At 41.7% G+C, this 20,895-nt stretch overlaps 1 protein-coding gene across 2 annotated transcripts in view; it reads left to right on the forward strand.

Moving 5' to 3' along the window:
* Window positions 1–19,996, forward strand: part of tyw1 (tRNA-yW synthesizing protein 1 homolog) — a 61,224-nt gene extending 41,228 nt beyond the window's left edge. The window contains exons 15-16 of one of the 2 annotated variants that reach the window (XM_022738668.1): window positions 10,294–10,461; window positions 18,276–19,996. In XM_022738668.1, coding sequence (XP_022594389.1) covers window positions 10,294–10,461; window positions 18,276–18,497 — 390 coding nt within the window. In that variant the 3' untranslated portion in view covers window positions 18,498–19,996. The remainder of the gene's footprint in view (window positions 1–10,293; window positions 10,462–18,275) is intronic. The other variant, XM_022738669.1, reaches the window with a different exon arrangement.
* Window positions 19,997–20,895: the final 899 nt, after the last annotated feature.

Genomic DNA, 20,895 nt, shown 5'->3' on the forward strand with positions numbered 1-20,895 from the left:
GGATAGTCCCAGATTATGCCACGTTCAACCCTCTTCCTTCCTGGAAAGGTACATTCTGTACAGATATCCTGTAGCTCTAGATAACATATTTAAGCAGAGCTGGGGCAGGAGTGTCGATAGTGTAAAACGTGTCTGTTTTGCTGTCTCAGTGCACATCGTTGACATCTGCATTGGGTGAAGTGCCATCGTCTCTAAGGAAGGAGAAAAAGATGATGTTAAGCAACGTTCAGTAACAACTTGTCTTCATCCTTTCTATGTTCTTTTCCTCTGGTGCTGCATCACGGTGCTGATGCTGCAGAAATACGATCACACCACCCACACTAGAACTGGTTATGACCCAACTTATCCTGTTGAAAATGTGCAGGTGCATGCAAGACTGGCAGTGACTGGAGGTAAAAATGTTGTAGCACTGAGCAGCTTATTGCACACTAGGCACTGTGGAACTATCTGCAGGTTATCAGTTAGCCAACACTGCAGCACTGACAACAGAAAGCCAGACCGGTGAAGATAAAACACACTCACCTCAAGCTAGTGTTGCCCACGGTTCACACTGATGCAAGACTAGGTCAAAACTAGTGTATGGCTGGACAGTGTGTGGTCTGTGCGAAATTGAGGATGTAGTTTAAAAAACAACTGAAAACAACTACTTTCACTTAAAAGTAGCTAAACCCTCCTGGAAAAGTCACTTAATGCCATTAGATGTATACAATATGCTAATTATCATATGATCATATATCACTTATGAATATTTGTGTCATATTTGCGTTCACCTTGGTGTCAGCCTTCAGCCCTTAATCTGTTTGCTTCTCTCCTCCTCTCTGTGCTCACATATATAGTATTGTAATACAGCAGAATCCACAATAAAGCTGTTCTCATTCACATGTTTTCTGTTTCTGTTTTCAGACAACGGAACAAGAATGAAATAGTGACTGAAACACAAGACTCACCAAACACATAAATTAAAGACAAAAACTGTGCTGTGATTTCAGCTATACAGTATTTACATGTAAGATGATCACTCAGAGAGAAAGTTAGAAGTTCACTCATGTCTGTGTCAGCTGCCGTGTGCTCAGTTGAATGAGAGGCATGGAGAGAGAGTGCCTGTGGAAGGAAAGCCTGACCTCATGCTCGCGGGGCAGGACTGGCGACTCTTCAACAGAAAGTAGCTAATGTTTCCCCAAAAAGTCTCTAGATTCATTCAGCTCGGTGATTCTTTGAAAAAAAAAGTTGCTGAGTCTTAAAAGTCGGTAAATCTATCGCAACAAAGGCGTTAAGTATGCAACACTGCCTGTAAACAGCCACTGATGGCGTAATAGAAACTGTTTGCACCAATTCATTTTGAAAGAAGGCCAATGGTTGAACTCCAACACAGCTGATGAATGGTGTAACATCAGTCAGTCAATCAGTCAGCAACAGACATTTGCATTTGCAGGGCTGGCCCCGCAGTTGTAGTCCAGCCAAAATATTAATAAAAGCACCAGAGTGTAGGTATTGCTTTAATTGATCGTTTCTCTGCACTTACTTGAATCATAAAATCCGACACATTTATTCTGGTTGTCAGTCACTGTGTATTAACAGCTCCACATGCAGATGACAAATTTTTGAAATATTTTCCGTAATTAAAACAACAAATGGGAGGATTGTGGATTGGGCACCCTGGGTTTGTACTGAAAATAAAAATGCATCCTTCATTTGGCTAATTACACAACAAAGGTTTGGCCCACAAGCACACAAAGCAAACAAATCATCCAGCTCATCGCAGTGCAGACAGAGACTGACTGCCACATTCGTACTAAAGATTTGCTCAACTTTTACTACAAAAACAATATTAAACTTTCCCCGTCAGAAAACTGCAGCAGCATACAAGTTTTCAGCTCAAAATAATGAGACGAGGGAGCCAGTGCTGTAATGAGGGATCTCTGCAGTCCGAGGGTGGAAGCATGTTGGCGGGGAAGGGAGGGGGGGGGGGGGGGGGGGGGGACCAAACAAAACTTTCTGAAGGGCCAACAGGCAGCAGGAGTGTGTGTGTGTTTGTGTTTGGGTGTGTGAGAAGGTGTTTTTCATTTTCCCCCTAATGAAGTGTTTTTGGCAGTGTGCTCCCGTTTTAAAACTAACTAAACTAACAAGCTCACATTCTTATTAATCATCCTCCCCCCTGTGCTTCCTTTGTGTACAGAGATGCGCTGTGTTTGTCTTGTACTTTCCCTCCATTGTCTATCCACTGAAATATCTTTGCACTCATTCATGGCTCACCTGACGGATGGGATGCAGTGTGCGACAGTTTAAGCTGGAGATATGCTTTAGGGAGATAGATGTAAACGACTTTGCAAACCTACACAGAGGTGGGTTTACCCGCAAGCACCCCGGAGAAGCATAAATCCTGCTGTGGTGGTGGTCACGCTGGTGACTGAACATCTGTTCCTTTTTTTGTGATTCTGAGGTTGTGATCAGCGGGAAAAAAAACTGATGGTGGAGTTATTGTCTGGCTGGTTAGTAAACTGACTGTCTGACACAGGTTGGGCTTGTTGAGAGAGTTAAAGGGTAACTAAAAAAAAATCATTACCATAACATAAGAAAAAGACGTGCTGGAGGGCAGTTCACTGAGTGATTAGTCTGGATACAAGCACACAGACCATGGAAATCCAACAGTTATGTCTGATATATCTGCATATCAACTGCTTTCTCTTTTATTTTCTAATGTATGTTCCCTGTCTCTTATGACTTTACACTGTTGTGTAAAGATGAACCGATGCTCAACTCATCTCCACTTGTTTTCTCTCTGTTTCTCTTTTGAGTCTGTTCTTTGTGTTCGAATATGATCTTTCACTGTGTGTTGTAAATGTCAAAGTAATTTTTTGCCATCTGTGCAAAAATGAATTGCACCAGCTGTGTGACAGTTAAAGGATCCCCGTGTCTATCTCCCCTTTTCCCTCTACATTAAGCTATTTTCACCTACTTACATGTTGCGTTTTATTGCTACTAAAGTAATCCAAAACTTGCTTGAAGCAAGCCAAGCTTTTAATGGGTGAAAAACACACACTTCTGAATCTAGGTTGTCCCCTGAGACTTGGCTATAGCTTCTCTATTAAACATTTCATATTGATCCACCACTACGTGGCATTTCATTATATTAGAGAGCGTGCAACACTAACAAGACAGCAGGGAGCGCTGGACTGGACAGGTAATCAGAGACTCCCATCAAATATGACACAGGAACGGAGATGTTAATATGATTAAGCTACACTCACATTTTCCACTTTGTTCATGCGTAACTGCTTTGTGTTGCTTTTATCACACAAGGAGAGAAGCAAAGAACAAAACCAAAACACAATCAGTCTGATATTTTTTTAAGGGGGTGAAGTTGGATACCTATAAACAGTTGCACACACAAAATTCTGTGAATGTCACATGCAGATTCTACATTCATTCATTTATTAGTTGTTATGGACATTGTTCACAATTTTCTGCCATGTCATCAACTTATCTAAAGACAAATCAGAAAAATAATTGATAACACTGACAACATTAGTTTCTGCCTTACTCCCTCATTAACACACACACACAGTGAGTGGTTGTTGTAACGTTTCATATTTGATACCCATCCTTGGCCCCGCATTTGTCCAATATCCTGTTCTACAGTAGGTGATGATTTATTTCCTTCTCTTTAAGTATTTCACTTTCTCAAAGTTTGATCTTCAGGACAGTGTAAAAAAACAGTGTAAAAAATGATTTAACGTGACTCTGGCGCAGGTAAAGGGTCACCGTCAGGGTGAAGGCGCCCCTGCCTTCTCATCCCTTTCTCAACACTATAAACTATCTCCTCTGTCTCTCTCTTATCTCTTGGCCCCCACTTCCCTTCCTCCTGCCCATGAGCAGTATATCGTCCTTCACTGAACAGATGAACCCCTCTGGCTGCTGAGCTTTGGGCAAGCTATCGACTTCAGCATCATGAGCCCAGTAATGGACCCAGGATGGACTGGTGACAGTATGACGGAGCGAGTTGCTCCTTCACTACACCAGCTCTCAAATTAGCCCTCACTGCTGACTGATGGGGGACCAAGGCACTAGCACCACGTCTGTGAAATGGCTTTCATAGTAACTTTACTTTTACTTTTACCGGCCATGATCGGGTGGTGGGTATTGTTTTCACCTTGTGAGTCTGTGTGTGTGTGTGTGTGTGTGTGTGTGTGTGTCATCAGGGCAAAATATGATCCTGGAGACGCCTACTGTGGCGGTAACTACCACTGAGGTGGTTTTAGGACTTTATATATCTGTCTGTCTGTGCACAGATGATTTAGTTACAGTGATGGCGTCACAACCGTACAAGATACAGTCATGACATTTTACAGTACTTGAGATTAAAATGAAGGCAACGAAGAGTTTGAAGATGGGTGTGGTCCAACCAATGAGTGTACTGCATACTCATGTAATATTGTAGCAATAATCTACAAATGAAAACTGAAGCTTCAACATGTTGAAAGACATCACAGCCAGTGTAATCCCACTGTCAGATGGTCTCTCTAGTTATTTTATACAGTATACTATATAAAGCCCCTTTTCCACGGTTCAAAAAACCTGCTAACATCTGGCTTTTGTCAGCAATGGAAAAGGCTACTATCAGCATTCACACCTGGCTCAAATGACTCAGTAGACACAGGTATTCATCGGCTCAGGCTCCGATCACCAGTGATGTCCGCAAGGAGCAGCTAGGAGCTCACTCTTTCTCCCCTGTGTGTGTGTGCGTGCGTGCGTGCGTGCGTGCGTGCGTGCGTGCGTGCGTGCGTGTGTGTGTAACTGTATGTGACACTTCTGCCTGAAGTTGTGTGCGTCCTCTCTGGCAAACTCGGCTGGCAGTGTAAAAGGAGTCAATCACTTTTTGCAAGTTTACCAGCGTTTAAAAAAACGGCTTATACCTGCTAATTTTGGTGATTTAAGGTAGTAATTTAAGATTACAGATGACACCAGATATTTGGGTCTTGAGCTGTAAATTCAGTTTCATCTCTGGTCTTTAGTCCATCTCTAGGGACTAAGGAGAGATTACAGGTAGGAGATGAGGGACATAACAGCTCAATAATTTATGCAGAAGTGGAACAAATTGATTTTCTAAAGTAATTAGTTAAATGTGTGACAAAGCCAACATGAAGTGTCTTGGCAAGATGTTGGGCAGCCATAAGTCACCAGAAGAAGAGATTCAGTGCTCCTTGGTTGAGTCTCTGGACTCTACAGGAGGTAGAAACACCATTCTTCCAAAAGATATTCCCACATTTATTGTTTTGATGACCGCGATGATAGAGAGCTCTTCTCTTTCCAACACTCCCATAGGTGTTTAATTGGGTTGAGCTTTAGTGACTGTGAAGGCTACAGCACGATTCACATTATTTTCACACTCATTAAACTATTCAGTGAACCCTCCTGCCCTCTGGAGAGCCATGCTCATCATGGAAGAGACCTTTTTTTACAGATTTGAAATGTTTCATGGGAGTATAAAGGTAATCACTCAGAATAACTTCCATTGACTCGCACGGACCCTTCCCTCCAAGGGGAACGAGTGGAGTCGAACTACGCCAGCAAAACGCTTTCTCAATTATTATTGAGAGCATCTGTAATTTATGTTTTCCCCTCATTTATTCAGGTTCATGTTTTTCACCCTTCTATATGTATATATGTAAATATACTGTATATATGAAGTGTGGATGTGTAAAAATGGTACATCGCACGGGTGTTTGCGTGTCCACCGTCGCCAGCAGCAACACCATTGTTATTGACCCATTCATCATTAGTCCGTCATCTTATGTGGCGCAACACATTCTGCCTGCGCTATTTACCATCCGCTTGTCTGATTGTTGTCTGAGGTGTTATTTATCATCTCAGTGCAACATCAATACCACTTACCTGCCACTGGTCCCTCTCTCGCCCAGGAAGGAAATGGATTACTGAAAGAGAGAGAGAGAGAGAGAGTGAGGGAGAAGGGAGTGGGTCAGAGCGTAAATGTAGAGATAAATTTGGTCAGACGCACACAGCTGTATGTTGCGCATGGTGAGGGGGGCCTTCAGGATCTGCATTTATGATTTCCATTAAAGGCAAAAGACATAGATTATCTGTGAGCAGGTGAAGGGTTCTTCCTCATTACCCCCATCTCTCCCACACTCTCATACCATCCTCAGTGATACAGTACATTCGTTCCCTGTGTATATCTCAAAGATCTTTTCCCATTTCCTCTTCTTGCTCCCTCCCCCTGCTTTGCCCATTCCTGGTGATTTATGCTGAGTCCTGGATAGTTGATCTTTATTCAGTGGGCCTCCAGGCAAGGCTGATAACACCAAGGCCCCTCATAAATTCTGTCCAGCATCTCTGCCCTGTCTTAGCCCCAAACACACCCTCTTTCTTTCTCTCCAAACTCAACCCCTAAAGAGAAAAAAAAAAAAGTTGTGTTGGATTTCTTTTGTGAGGTGAATTCTCAAGTAGCCCTTCAAGACGTATGTGGTTAAATTACTGCAGAAATGGCTGCAGTTCACAACTGAAGTCAGAGATCCCCTACGGCACTTGAGTGGACAGGCCTGAATTGATGTGAAGGGCAGCCTTGAAATAACCAGGCCAGTCAGAGACAGCGATCAGTTAGAAGAATGTCTTGTGTAGTCTGCCACAGAGGAAAGCAAGTAAATACTCCAAAAGGAGGAGGGAGTTTTCTCTTTCCCAAGAAAAAACACCTTTTTCATGGGTATAAGTTCTGCTTATTGGATTTAGGAAATGGCTCCTTTGGTATCGTGTAACATCTGGTTTTTCATCTTCCCTGGGCATGTCGCTTTTTCAGGGGTCAGAACAGTTTAACTGACCGGAGTTGAGAGTCATAGAGATAATCTGCAGTTGTCCTGAGGGGCTTCTTGATCACCTCTAACTAAAGAACGAAACGGGGCAAATGTGAGATATGCAATGACAAGTAAATAATGAAGCAGAATTAACTTATTTTTAAAGGTCCTATATAGTATGTGTTGTTTGATTATAAAGCAGGTCTAGGTTCTATAATAACACTGTGAAAGTATCAAAGCCTCAGTCCACAGAGAAATGCACACAACCTGTATTCAGACACTGAGCCTTAAAACCAGCCGTCAGGACTTTCGTAACTTTGTGATGTCACAACAAAGAATATTTAAGCCAGGTTACCCAAGTAATTGTGGGTAATGGGCCTAATATCCTAAGGTGCAATCTGTAATTGTTAACGTCATGACCATTCAGATTCCTTTTGTTTTTGAGAGTAGCTGGCCATCACAGGTATAATACAGTATGTGATGTATAAAGCCGTACAGCAGGGGTTGACTAGGATGTCTGGCTGGTTGGATCAATGGCCTACTGCAAGTATGTTTACATTTACAGCACTGAGTCTTTGTTCACTGCTGTTTTAGAGATACCGTTACAGTTACCAGGGAGACAGAGGGGAAAATGGCTAGATGCTTGACTTCATTTTTAACATGCTCTCTAACTCCTGTACTTCCCCGATGAGATACCTGGGTGAGGATCAGACAGTGCTCCTGGCCAGAATTAAGATGGCACAGCTGCTGCCTTGGCTCTGTAACAGCACGCTGCCACACAGGTGGCCTCTGTGTGTGTGTGTGTGTGTGTGTGTGTGTGTGTGTGTGTGTGTGTGTGTGTGTGTGTTAGAGATTAAAACTTGGTAAGAAATACTGAAGTGAGTGAACCAACTTTTACTGATTAGGTACACCGTGTTTACACCAACTAGGTGTTGTAGCAAACTTTCACTAGGAATCCCAAACAAGCAATCCTGCCTTTACTACAAGCGCACACTATAGCACTGTAATTTTGTGCAGAACACTTACTATCATCCACCTAAATGGTACACATTGCAAAAAGCAGTAAGCATTCTATATGGGGCGGCTGTGGCTCAGGAGGTAGAGCAGGTCATCTGCTAATCAGAGTGGTTCGATCCCCAGCTCCTTCAGTCCGCGTGCTGAAGTGTCTTTGGGCAAAATACTGAATCCCAAATTGCCCCCGATGGCTGTTCCAACCCCCAAGGGCACGTGTAATTCTTTAAAACTTATTTTCCCACTGTTCGCTGTATATTTCATAAATGGAAGAGTTGTCTGTAGCAGAGAGATGTGACCATCCAACACTTTGGTCTCTGGAGAGATTCCCTCAGCACAAAATTGTTATACTGCACATTCTTGGTTTTACCTGGTCCCACGGCTCTGGTTGTGTTTGGAAAGGTATGTGCTGACTGCATGTCATCCCAACGAAGCTTTCTCTTCCATTTGTTTGGGAGACTAAGAGGCTGATTCAATGTTGGCGCTCACAGAAAGGCTGAAAAATGAAATACATACCACTTCTGCAGATTCTAGATCAGTCGTGTCTGCCACCTCTACAATATTTTTGTTGTGTAATTCAGGAGCTCCAACAATGACAGCGATTTATTAACTCAAAGGTCAGTCTGTCAGTTAACTGCCTTAGTTCAAGGTGGCAGCTTCACAATGAAGTACAGTAAACAATGACCACTGTGTGGCCTGTATGATTGGTTAGGGACTGAAACCTGAAAGTCCAAATACTCTTGAATCTATATTAAAGCTCAGCTTCAAAAAACTACTGATAAATGTGATTGCTGGTGCAGATCTTGCATTGGACCCTGCAGCAGATTCCCTCAGTTCTTACAAAATGTACATCAAAGATACACGCTCCGCGCCTCCATCACACCTTTCTGCTCTCAGCTCTCAGTCAAACTCATCAATAGTTTGTCTCTGCCAAGGGGGGCTGTAGTTCTGTCAGTGCCCCTCCCTCCTCATCACTTGTAACCACAGCCCAGATTTGCCATTATTGATCAGAACACAACCAGCGTTCAGTCTGCTATTTCGATTGATTTCTGTGGCCAAGGCCAGATGGTTTTTCACTTGCTACCCCATTTCTCTCGACAGTCGAATGGGAAATTATATGTCAGCTGCCAAGATTACTGCTGATAATCAGCAGTTGTTTCTGTGTATGAAGCCTTTTTGTCATCCAGACGCTCCAGAATAAAAACAACACTAAAAGTAAAGTAAAGGCAGTTCTTTCATCTAATTAGTTTCATTATTTGTGTTCATGATATCTTTAGTTGTTCTGATCCAAGGATTAGGATTAACACATTTCTGCATTTCTCCAGCTGATTTGTTTGTCATTCTGTCTTTCACCAGAGAGGACAAAGGCTTCAAGAGAAGTGAAGTGATTTCACCTCCACGAGTTGTTTGTTAGTTTGTAATATGCAAAGAGCCTCAAGTGAAATGTTTTTCCTAAGCACTGTTAGTGATTTACCACCCACCACGCAGAATAACAGTCATCCAAGAAACTTTAAGGTTTTGAATGAATTTCTCCATCAAGCAATCACGACTTAATGCTACAAACACCAATATTTAAAACACAAGACATGCAGTACAGCTGCACCAATGCAAGTCATGATGCTATCATCTTTAAACTCATCTTAATATTTTAATGCCGTTATCTTATGCCTGAATTTGAGAAAACTGAGTGTCCACTGTCCAGACAAATGTGTTGTAAGGCGCAGTAAAGGAAATGTCATTGAGCGGTTGTCAGTCATTTTCCTGATGCTGCTGAAAGAAAGAAACACAGGTAGCTGGGTAGCTTTAGTGTGACATCAATCAGCAACCTATTTGTCAGAAGCCTCTTGTCAGACCTCTAGACTATGCTTTCCCTTAAAATCATGAAGCCCAACTGTGAAAACAACAGACGATTTTTTCAGAGAACTTTGATGCTCCGTGAAAACAGCACAATTTATTCCTTTAAATCAGGGGTTTTCAACTGATAGTGACTCGGGGACGACCATTCAGACTATCATTGAGTGCATGGTCATGGACGCACCGGGGGGGGTCGCAGACCTCTGGTTGAAAACATCTGTTTTAAATCACAGCTCAGAATCAGATGGTGTTCGGAAATCATGTGTGATACCAGCTGGGAATTGTAGTTTCCACCTTTTATCTGAGGACTTAAAAACTTTTAAATGCTCATATTGTTGGCTGTGGATTTTCACAGATATATCGGTATTAGTATAGAAGTTGGCAGATATAAAAAGAAAATGCTCTTCACGAAAGTTTAACGGCCTGCATTTTTATGTTTGAATGTTTAACTCTTATTTTGAAAAAAAGATTGTTGTTGTTGTTGTTATTATCTAAATGAATTTACTTCCCAGTTACAGTCAGTTTGATGTTCCAGATGTGTGTTGTTCTCCTGGGGTCAGTTCATTGTAAAGCTCTGTCTTTTCTGTGCTTTGGTTCTGATCGTGTGCTCGTGTGTGTCCAGGGTGTGACATACTGTGGGGAAAGCTCTGCCAGCAGCCTGACCATGGCTAACGTCCCCTGGCACCAGGAAGTGGTGGCCTTCGTCCAGCAGCTGGCTGACATGTTGCCTCAGTATGAGATCGCCTGCGAACACGAGCACTCCAACTGTTTGCTCATCGCACACACCAAGGTAAGCGCTCAGCTTCAGGGGGTCACACATAACTACATCACGTACCACACCTGCAGCGTATGGCATTAAATATAATGAGATTTGTAGATCTTGCACCTGCTGAAACTGAAGTAGTTCAAACATAAACTTAAACTCTCTTCTATTTGGTGTTTAATCCTTCATACAGGATTTATTGACATGGGGCATCTGTTTATGAAATTGTAAGACTCTTTTATTCCAGCACATTTTATATGGGGAACACAAAATGCAGAAAACTGAACTGATGAAGAATCAATACATCATGTTAGCTTGCTTAGACAGGAGGTTGCTGGTGGTTTTACCAACAGTTCCCAGCATGAATTTTCTGCTCAAACTTATTTTTTCTTCCAAAAGTGACAAGAATTCATTGGTTCCAGCCTCTCTGCTAGTAAACTGAATGTGTTTAAGCTTTAGACTGTTGGTCTGACAAAACAAGCAATTTGAAGTCATCTTGGAAATACTGATGGCATTTTCCCTTTTGTCTCACGTTTTATAGAACAAATTTAGTGGGAAAATCATCAGCAGATTTATCGATACTGAAATTATTCTTTTGTTGCAGACTTTGTGTTCGTATAAAAGGCCAAAGCATTTGATGTAATTAATGTCTTGATGTAACTAATTTCTGTAAGTGATTGTCAAGCCCCGTAATACGCATAGTTTGCTCCAGATTATGTGTCTTTCTTTGCTTGGCTGTGTTGATTTTGTTTTTAAAACTTGCTATCAGGTAAGTTTGCTAGATCAAACAAAAATATAATATATATATATATATAGTAATATTAATGTCGAACTAGTCCCTTATATTTTTTATTTTAAATATTATATAATTTATATATTTATCAGGTGCAGCTTACCTGCTACTGCTGTTTTTGCATATTAGCATTTCTAAGTTTTCAGCGTTATCAGTGGACCTGCACAGTGGATACTGCATTAGCATCCCTTCACACATACTAATGAATAATGTGTACCTGGTGATCTTCTTTGCTTCTGTTGTGATTCTATAGAGGTTCTTCTCAGACACAAACACACACATCCTTTATCTCCATTTTCTCTCAAAGTCGGTTTCCAGACAGCTCATAAACTTCGCCGCACGTTCATAGTTTGTAAATTGATGTTTTGATTTTTGTCTTGTTGTATTATTTATATAATTTATTCTCCTGTCTGCCCCCCTCTGGAAATATGCAACCATCAGAGTGGTTAACTCTGGCAGAGGCTCACCGGCCCAGAAAGCATCAGTCAGTGGGGGGTTCTGCCAAGGCAACTGTCCGTCAATAATTAATGAATGATGATTAATTGCTGTCTTGGCTCTCTCTGACAGAATAGAAATTCAAGCCAGTCAGCTAGGCACCCACACCCCCTCATCATACACACAAACACAGAAAAGTCCTAATCCTCCTTTGTTTTTATTTACTGGATCTTTGTTTTCATGGGATTGCTCTCAGATTGATTTACCTCTGTGGTCTCTGCACGCTCTCTGGGCTTCTCAGTGCCTGCAGGGATAACAGGAGAGAGACATGATGTTTATCATTTATTAGACAAGTTTTCTCCTGCACAGTGAAATGTTTATTTCAGGTCTACATGTAAAATGCTGCACAAATGACTTTGCTAAAAAAAATCACTGGTTTTAAAGTCACAGGAAATCACAGTTCAGTAGCATTTTGTTCCTGTAAGTTCAAGCAGGAAGTTGGCAGCACAAATCTTATGAAGTTGCAGAATCATGATGGCGGAGACAAAGGGAAGTTGAGGGAATAAATCTGGTAGGAATTTTCATTTTGCTTAGTGCTGCTGTATGTGACAAAGTAACTACTAAAGATGGAAAATATATATCATATATTGTGACCTACCAACAATAATATTTGGTGTTTAATGTTTATTAAATAGCCATATGTTTCCAATGGGGAAGTTGATTTACTGACTTTGCCTTTTCCCTCCTGTCCAAAACAAATTTAAAAAATGTAGAAACTGGAAATGTGTTGCACAAAATGGACTAAAGATAATATTACATTCCCATCAGCCACAGCTGTACTTTGTGTTTTGTGCTAATTAGCAATATTAGCATGCTAATATGCTAAAGATGGTGAACACGGTAAACATTAAAGGTCCTAAACATGAGCTGCAGCAGAGCTGTAGACTCTTATCTTGTTAAAGAAATGATGCACACATGTTCAGCAGTTCAGGTTATCACAGATAAACTGGCATGCACACCCAGGTATAACCTCAGATCATCATCATAACTATCATTACCCTCCTGGTGATGAGACACACACACACACACACTGAGACAAAGAAGGTGTTAAAAAGCCATTTGTGTAGTATACATTACAGACACCTTAATTTATTTGCACCTTCTCGCCTACAACTGACAGTATTTCTTAATATACTTGCTCACTTCCTGCATCAGTCTTACAGATACAGCAGTATTAGTGCTCGATGCTGTGAAGCGGGATCTGTCTGTGTGTTAACTAATGGCTAAGGCTGAGCCACCGTGAGAAGAATGAACAGCGTTGTGCACTCACTGCGTCTTGTGAGGCTTTTTAAGCATCTGTAAAGGCCTTTTCAAGAAGAAACAGAAGAGAGAAATGCCTTCACTGCACCTCTAATTATGCTTATTTTCCCAGAGTGTGTACGCCTGTTTCTCTGTATCCATGGGGAAATTCATGTACACTTAAACAACTTTGTCACGGTGTTTCTGTTTTCACTGAGTGTGACAGAAATGCACAAGGAGAAAGTGTATTAAGTTTATCATAATTAAATGAAACTGGAGCAGAAATGAAAAACATCAACAATTTTTTTTTAAATCCATTATAGCATGGGAGCGATAAACTTAAAACTTTAGCATAAACATTTTTTTCAAACATTACACTAATTCTGTTTACAGAATGAAAAATCACTGCAGGATGAAAAGTGAGTCAAATTCACCCTGGGTTCATCTCGAGATTTTATTAATCATGACTATTGTGGCCAACATAAACACTGATGACTTTATTTTGTAATTTGACAACTTGTGCTGAATTATTCAGTCTTCTCGAGATGACAATTGACCACTCTGTCATGAACGGTTATCATCACGGCTGTTAACAGCGTGTGAGCAGAGTGTGGCACTAATTCATGTCCGAGTCAAAATATTTGGTTGTTGAGGACAGTGAGTTAAATGGTGCACATAATGAGAGAGAAAAGGCTCTGAATGCCTAAAGCAAAATGATGATGTTTGAGCAAAAATTACTAAGAAGTGTCTGTTATTTAAACTATTCACTACACATGCGAAGTCAAGAGTGCAGATGGAACAACTTGAGACGCTGCACTAAAAAAAACTAGCTGTGAACCCTTGTTTGGATTGAATTGTTTCTGCACGTGATCGATCCACATTAAATACTATTTCTGTGTCACTGCCTTTTATGAATTGGAACAACATGACTTTATAAACCACAAGAACAAACTAATTAAAATGTGCAAAACTCCCAAAGAACAGTGTGTGAACGTCTCAATATATGATCACCAAGTCACAGGTTGTTACAACCTAATATTTCCTCAAATGATTACAATCATTCCTCTAAATGTGTTAGAGTACAGGTTTAAAATCGGCGCCCTGTATCAGCTGATACATGGGTTTATGTATCTGGAGAGAAAGTTAGGAGTCGGTGCATCACAATTAAAATGTAACCACAGTGAGGACACAGACACAGTCAAGTAGAAAGGAAAATTGAGAATGAGATGAAAATTAAAGCTTAATCAAAAACTGGAACCTTCAGCATGAGCGCCTTCCTATGTAAATGTTGACAGACGCGTGTGCGCCGGCACACCGCCGTCTTTGTTCGGTCATCAATAATCCAGCAGAGTTTGGGAACTGGAGGCATTTTTAGGTTCCTCCCGTGAACAGAAAGCCTGATGTTATTCTGTTAAGTGTCTTCGGCGTACTGAATGTCTGTGCGGCACAGGCTCAGCAGAAAGAGAGTCCAGAATATGAAGTCCTCCAGGTTTTAATGTTAACTTGCATAACAGCAGAGTTTGAAACACATCACAGGGAAGCACATCAGTCGTGTGTGCATGCTTGCTTACTGCACAGTCCTCAGATCTTAGAGTTCCAGTTAGATGATATCACTGTTTGATGTAGTCCTTTAAAAGACATCAGAGCTGTGCGTGCGTGTGTGTGTGGCGATAGATCCTTCATGCACTGACACATCATCATCATTAGTTCCTTTTCAGTCCCTGGGATCCTCCCATTGATAGGCATTTCTCTTCTACACTCTCAGCCGTTTCCCTCTTTCATCTCTCCTCTTTTTTCTCTCCTTCCCTTCCCCCATCTTTTTTTTCCTCTCATTTTCCACCCCCTTCCATCCATCTCATTGGCCTTTCTCTCACAGGACAGTGTAAAGAGAAAACAGATATGACACAGTTAAGACACAAACCTCCCAGATCTTCCTGAAAGTCCTATTGACTTAAGCCCCTTTTCCACCGGTCAAAAGACAAGCTAACATGGGGCTTTTATCTGCCGTGGAAAAGGGTTCGATCATCATTCACACCCAGGCCAAATGACTCTGCAGCAGACACATGTATATATCAGCTCCGGCTCCAATCAGCAGTGATGTAAACACAACACCCGGGTGAAGCCACAAATCTTCACTCCTTTTCCGAGCTATTCAGAGCACCTGACCAGCAGGGTGCTGTTACAGCAGAAACACCACAGCTACACTGCGCTCGGGGATGAAAAGGTGAGGACAGCCCTGAAATTAGTTTTAAGAACACACAATCACCAGTTGAAGCGTCTCACACGGAGGCTGCAACGCACCAACGAGATGAGACACGATGGATTGGTTTTACCACTCTGCACACCTGCTAGCAGCAGCTCACTGTTTCTCCCCTGCGTCTGTTCGTTTGTTTGTTTGTGTGTGTATGTGTGTATGTGTGTGTGCGTGCGTGCGTGTGTGCTTGCTCCCTGCAGCGGTGTGTGTCAGTGCAAAAGTCAATCGCCTTCTTTAGCGAGTTTACTCATATTCACATTATTAGGGAACAATAATGTCTCCTTTAGCCTTTTAGCCTCCTGCTGGGAGGCAAACATGACGTGAAACATATGTTAACATGGAGAGGTGCTGTCAAAAGCTTTGCAGCATTGCAGAGATATTTCCTTCTAAAAATTTCTGAGTGAGCCTCGCCCTTCTAACCAATCAGACGAGCCCGAAGTCAGGGGGGGGAGCTCATGGCTGTCGATTGGGCGGAGACTGTCAAGTCTTATGGTAGCAATAGCTTGATTTTGAACTTGCATATTTTAGCTTTAAAACTAAATTTGCTATTTTTCCATCAGGTTACAGACAGTATTTACAGTGGTTTGTTGGCACATGAAACCAGATACAGTGTATGACTCCTCCTCAGTTGGTTGGTCGTGTAGATATCTGTGGGTATTTAACTGTAACTGCTGTCTTAACTGTAAGTCTGGAACTATTTGATTGGCTGTTGACAAAAATAAAATAAATTTATGCAGACAACATGGGCAATTTGTTGACTATTACACACGGACAGGACGTGCATCACTGGAAGAAAAAATAACATTTTCTTCCTTTTGAGCACTGACTATTTCTCCCTAAAGACAGAATGAGACATCAGTGTGAAAGTAGCGCACAGCTCATTGGCATGTGGTCATACATGAAGGCACCTCCTGTGGTGCTGAGTGAAGAAGCTGTCCTCAGCATCCCCAGTGATCCTCAGCAAAGTCGCTGTTAGTAAAAACAACAGGCCGCCTCGTTCTCTCCCCGTACAGAACCCGCTTCGCTTTGTTGCTCAGAGACTGAAATTGTTTGCCGAGATGCCGGCTGAATAAATATCATCCCTTCTCATTACCAGAAACATTAACAATAGACGCTGCTTTAATCCCCTCCTTTCTCAGGCCTCATTAGCAATGCAGCGGGCAGCGTGTCTCTAATGGCTGACGCAGGGGCAAGGCATCTAAAGGCTAACACTCAAACGCTTAATGCAGTTCCTCCCTCAGCAGGCCATCATCTCCAGCAGCAAAGTCTTTAACTGGTCGAATAAATGTTAGTCCTTCATGAGTACATTTTGTCATATTGAGCTGCTGTCTTTTTCTGAGAACGTCAGTGATGTAACTCTAGCTTTTTCCCTCCCGTTGTGTGAATTACAGTTGTAGAAGCAGTTTGGTATAAGGCTCAGAATTAAAAAGAAAAAAAAGCAAGACCCAATGCACACAAGGGGGGGGGGGGGGGGGGTCTGGTGACAGCAGCTATGAACCTGAAAGAGCTTTAAAATGCTAAATGCTGAAAGCTAAAAGCACAGCAGCCTTCCCCAGTGACAACTTTGTGCCATTTCTTATCCAGTTACAACCTCCAAACAATACCCACGAGTGAGTTCAAGTCAACAAGGGCTGTTTTAAAGATCAGACTTTGCTACACGCTGCCATAAACAGCACTAATCTTCAGAGGAAAGGTTGTGTCCTATGTTTAGCATGTTCTGTTTCTCTCAGTTCTTTCCCACCTTTGCAGACAAGGAGGGAAACGTGGTACTGTATGAGCTGGAGAGCACTGTTGTGAGCTGGAAAAGCAGAGGTCATGCTCTTCAACCCCCCCCCCCCACCGCGCTTGTTTTGGGAAAATCAGCAGGATTAGAGAGGCAGAATGATGTTAGAGGTCTTTCCCTCACTGTTGAACACATAAGCTCTTCTTTCTCTCTCTGGTAGTCGCCGTGCCTCACACGAATAATCACACACACACACACTTTTGCTCTCCTTCTGTCCATTTATCTCCCTCTTTTTTTCTCTTCAATAAAATGGATGGCGAATTGGGTGAAGGACTAAGAAGCAGTGATTGATAAAAGAAGAGATGTGAGGAGAAGGGAGGAGGTGGAGTTGGAGAACCTACAGCAATTGTTTTAAAAAAAAAAAAAAAAAAAAAAGGCAAAGCAAACAGCAAGTGGTAAATGTGGAGCAAGACGCTCTGTAATCACTGCGGGTGTGTTTGATCACATGTGCGTTACTTTCTGTTTCCTTGCTGGGATTGTTTGGGTTTATTTCCTGTTCCATTATGGGTCACAGTAACAGGTGGGTGTTTCATCATTTGTGACATTTTATAGACCACAATTCATCAATTAATCAAAAATAAGTCATGTGAGATAAGATTTTACTTGGTTTCTTTATTTTAGTCATGAAACAGGGAGTTTTCCACTGAAGTATGACACTTGAAGTTTTATTTCTCCTTAGCTGGGGGAGTTACTTCAGGGTGTTACCCAGAATCTCTTTAAAGGTTTCCTTAAATAAGGAAAAAAAAAAGTTGAATTATTTGCAGCAGTGAAAGAGATTTTACAGAAAGACATGAAATACCTCGACTTTACCTGACCGGAGAGATCATATGGCTTAAAACCGTAGAGCAGAAAGTAGAGGGATCCAACTCTAGACGGTCGGACATAAACTGACTGCTGGTCAGTAAAACCAATGTAAAACCAATTCCTCAGCATTAAGGGTGTCTCCCGGTGGCAGAACACTCTTCATTTCCTTCATTTATCCCCATGAACTCAGCCATGTTGCAGTTAAGATAGAGTCAGAGGTACCTTTAGTTTTTTTTTTTTTTTCTCCCTTTGGTCGCTAAGGTCTTTTGTGCAATGGCTTAACTGACTTTAAGTGATTCCTTAAGTATAAGAACAAGTTAAGAAGAAAACCTTAAATACTTAAGTGAACCGTAACTCAGATTTAAAGGAGAATCTTAAATCTTAAAGTGTTTTGTGCAGCCAGCCCCAGAAGAAGCCAGCAGACATGTATATACAGCCTCTCTCACTACTCTCTCTTCCTCGTGTGCTTTCAGTTCAAGGTGGATGGTGAGTGGTGGACGTGGATCGACTACGAGCGTTTCCAGGAGTTGGTCCAGGCTCACGAGGAGAGCGGGGGACAGCAGAGCTTCTCGGCGTTGGACTACATGGCCAAGACCCCCAGCTGGGCTCTGTTCGGAGCCTGCGAGCAAGGCTTTGACCCTGCTGACACACGCTTCCAACGGCGCAACAAAACCAAAGACATCTCAGGATGCTGATAGAGAGAGAGAGAGAGAGAGAGAGAGAGAGAGAGAGAAAGAGAGAGGTAGTGTGGACAGAGCGCGTACTGATATCTGTAGCAAAAAATAAATAGGGTTCAATGTTATTATTCCCAGTCACTTTGAGAGGACAGTTAGAGCTTTTTACTGCCCTCGTTCTCATGTGAACTGAAACTCTTTCTCCCTCTTTTCATTCCTCTTCAATTTGGATCTTTAATTTTACTGGCATGACCCCCCCGAGATCAGCCAGAAACTGCCAGAATCAATTCTTTCACACTTATTTTCTAGACATTCCCCTTCACATCCACTTTAAGTGCTTTTTTTTTTGCTTCGTATATATTCATAGATCTTTTATATTTCCCTCTTTTTTTTTTGTCTTTGAAAGGGTCATTATTATAAACGTCTTTGGCTTTGATCTTTATAATCATCTGGCAGCACTCGGGAAGGTTTTACACTGTTGGAGTTGAACCTGGCAGCGGTTTCATCACAAGCCTCATTTCTAACGTTTTTGTATAATGCAGGTTCCAGTGAGGCAGCACAGGACATGATTAGCATGTGAGGAACAGCTCCTTTCCTCCTCCTCACGTCCTCCGTGGGAGTTACACATCTTTCCCAGACACCTTTTGCTCTCCCACCCACTCATTAGGACGGTGGCTGTGTTTACTTGGCAGTGAGAGAAGAGCATCAAGGCTGCGTCTCCACTGGGAGAGTCTCTTCACAGCACACGCTTCTTATTGCTCTCCTGGCGTTTCGGTTTTTTATTTCCCCAGTACAAATGTTGCACTTTTACGCCAGAGTAGTCTCAGCTTTGCCTGGAGAGTAGAACATATTGCAGGTTTGACAGGTAGTTCCACCGTTCTGATGTAGATTAGTTCAAAGTGGGCAAAATAAAATAAAAAAATGAAACCTCATAATTAATAGATTTGAGCTTCTTTGATTACTTTTATTAGGAAAATATGACATTTTTGACCATTTGAGCTTCACGAGGGTCAGGTGACATAGTCTCAGTAGGTCTAATACAGTAAAGTAGGTAAGGGCATGCCTGTTTTGTGTTGCAGTCAAAATTCATATCACATGTCAATATATCTCCCAGCTCTTAGTTAAATATACACAACACTAGGCACAAAGATACACAAACTGTTCACTTACAAACCATTTCAATTGTCAATATTTATCCTGTCTGATCTACACTCACACGTCATCCAGGTTAAGACATGAGCACTGTGACTGGTGATGTACCGGAGCTTCACATTGGTCTGAGAACTCGCCACAATTCTTCCCCCAAGTCCAGCGTGTCAGAGAAAAAGCCTCGACTGATGTTTTAGTAAATCCAGATGTATAAAATGAAGTCCATTTGAATTTGTTGTATTTGAATGTAAATCCAGATGTGAACATTTAATTTAGATTTGTTTTTGTCAGGTCTTTAATGTTGCAGTGCCTCCCTGCTGGCATACAGCAGGTGTGTGGATAGATCACTGTAATAAATGTGTTTGGAATAATCTGCTCTGTCAATTGTTGTTTTTTACATGCAGCATACACACAGGCACATTAAGGCACATGTGTCATACTGTATTTCTGGCTGACATGGTATTGTCACTTTTTTTTTTTTTTTTTCACTTTTTTCTGGCGACAAAGTGGGAAGTTGACATTTTAAGACATAATAACTGTGGTGAAAGCTTTCTGGGCTGCACTCTGAGGCCAACAGAGGTGCTCTAATTGAACAGGGATAGAGCAGAGGTGAAGTCCGGGAGTGAAACAACAGTACAGCGGCTCCTGTTATTCCTTTTTTAAGTTTTCTCAGATGTTTGTTGCTGCTGTTCTAGTTATTCCTCTTAGTGATTGAGGCAAATTCTTTTTTTGTTTCTTTGCAATACAGAATTACAAACCCCGTCAAATAGAATTTAACTTAATGTAGAGAAGGCATGCATTCTCTCTTATATAATACAATTTACCAATAACATCATAGCAGTGGGAGGCACACACACTGTTAAAAATTCTATTATTATTTCCAAAAATCTTGTCTTTCTCTCTGCAGTGTTTTCTTCAGTCTGTGCAGCAGCTCAGCATCCTGCCCGCCCTGGAAATCTGACAAAGGTTTGACTTGTTCTCAGGTTTTCTGCATCACAAATTCAGGCGGCACACACAGCCAGGTGCACAGCAGTGGAGACACAAACCAACATGGCATCAGTGAGGACGGCGAGGTTTGTTCCAGTTTTAAACACAATTTTGGGTAATTATATTAATTGCTTCATGTGACTTAACCCTGTCAAAACCAAACAACCAAATTCTGTCAAGCCCTCATTGGAAAATGTCCAGTGCTTTTTGAAACACACCCAAATATGCAGCATGTGTTCCAGGCGGATTATCTAATTCTGTCATGGATTGTAGTTTTATTTAG

This window comes from Seriola dumerili, unplaced genomic scaffold (assembly GCF_002260705.1).
Source record: "Seriola dumerili isolate Sdu_G_001 unplaced genomic scaffold, Sdu_1.0 BDQW01000036.1, whole genome shotgun sequence".
Lineage (NCBI taxonomy): Eukaryota > Metazoa > Chordata > Actinopteri > Carangiformes > Carangidae > Seriola > Seriola dumerili.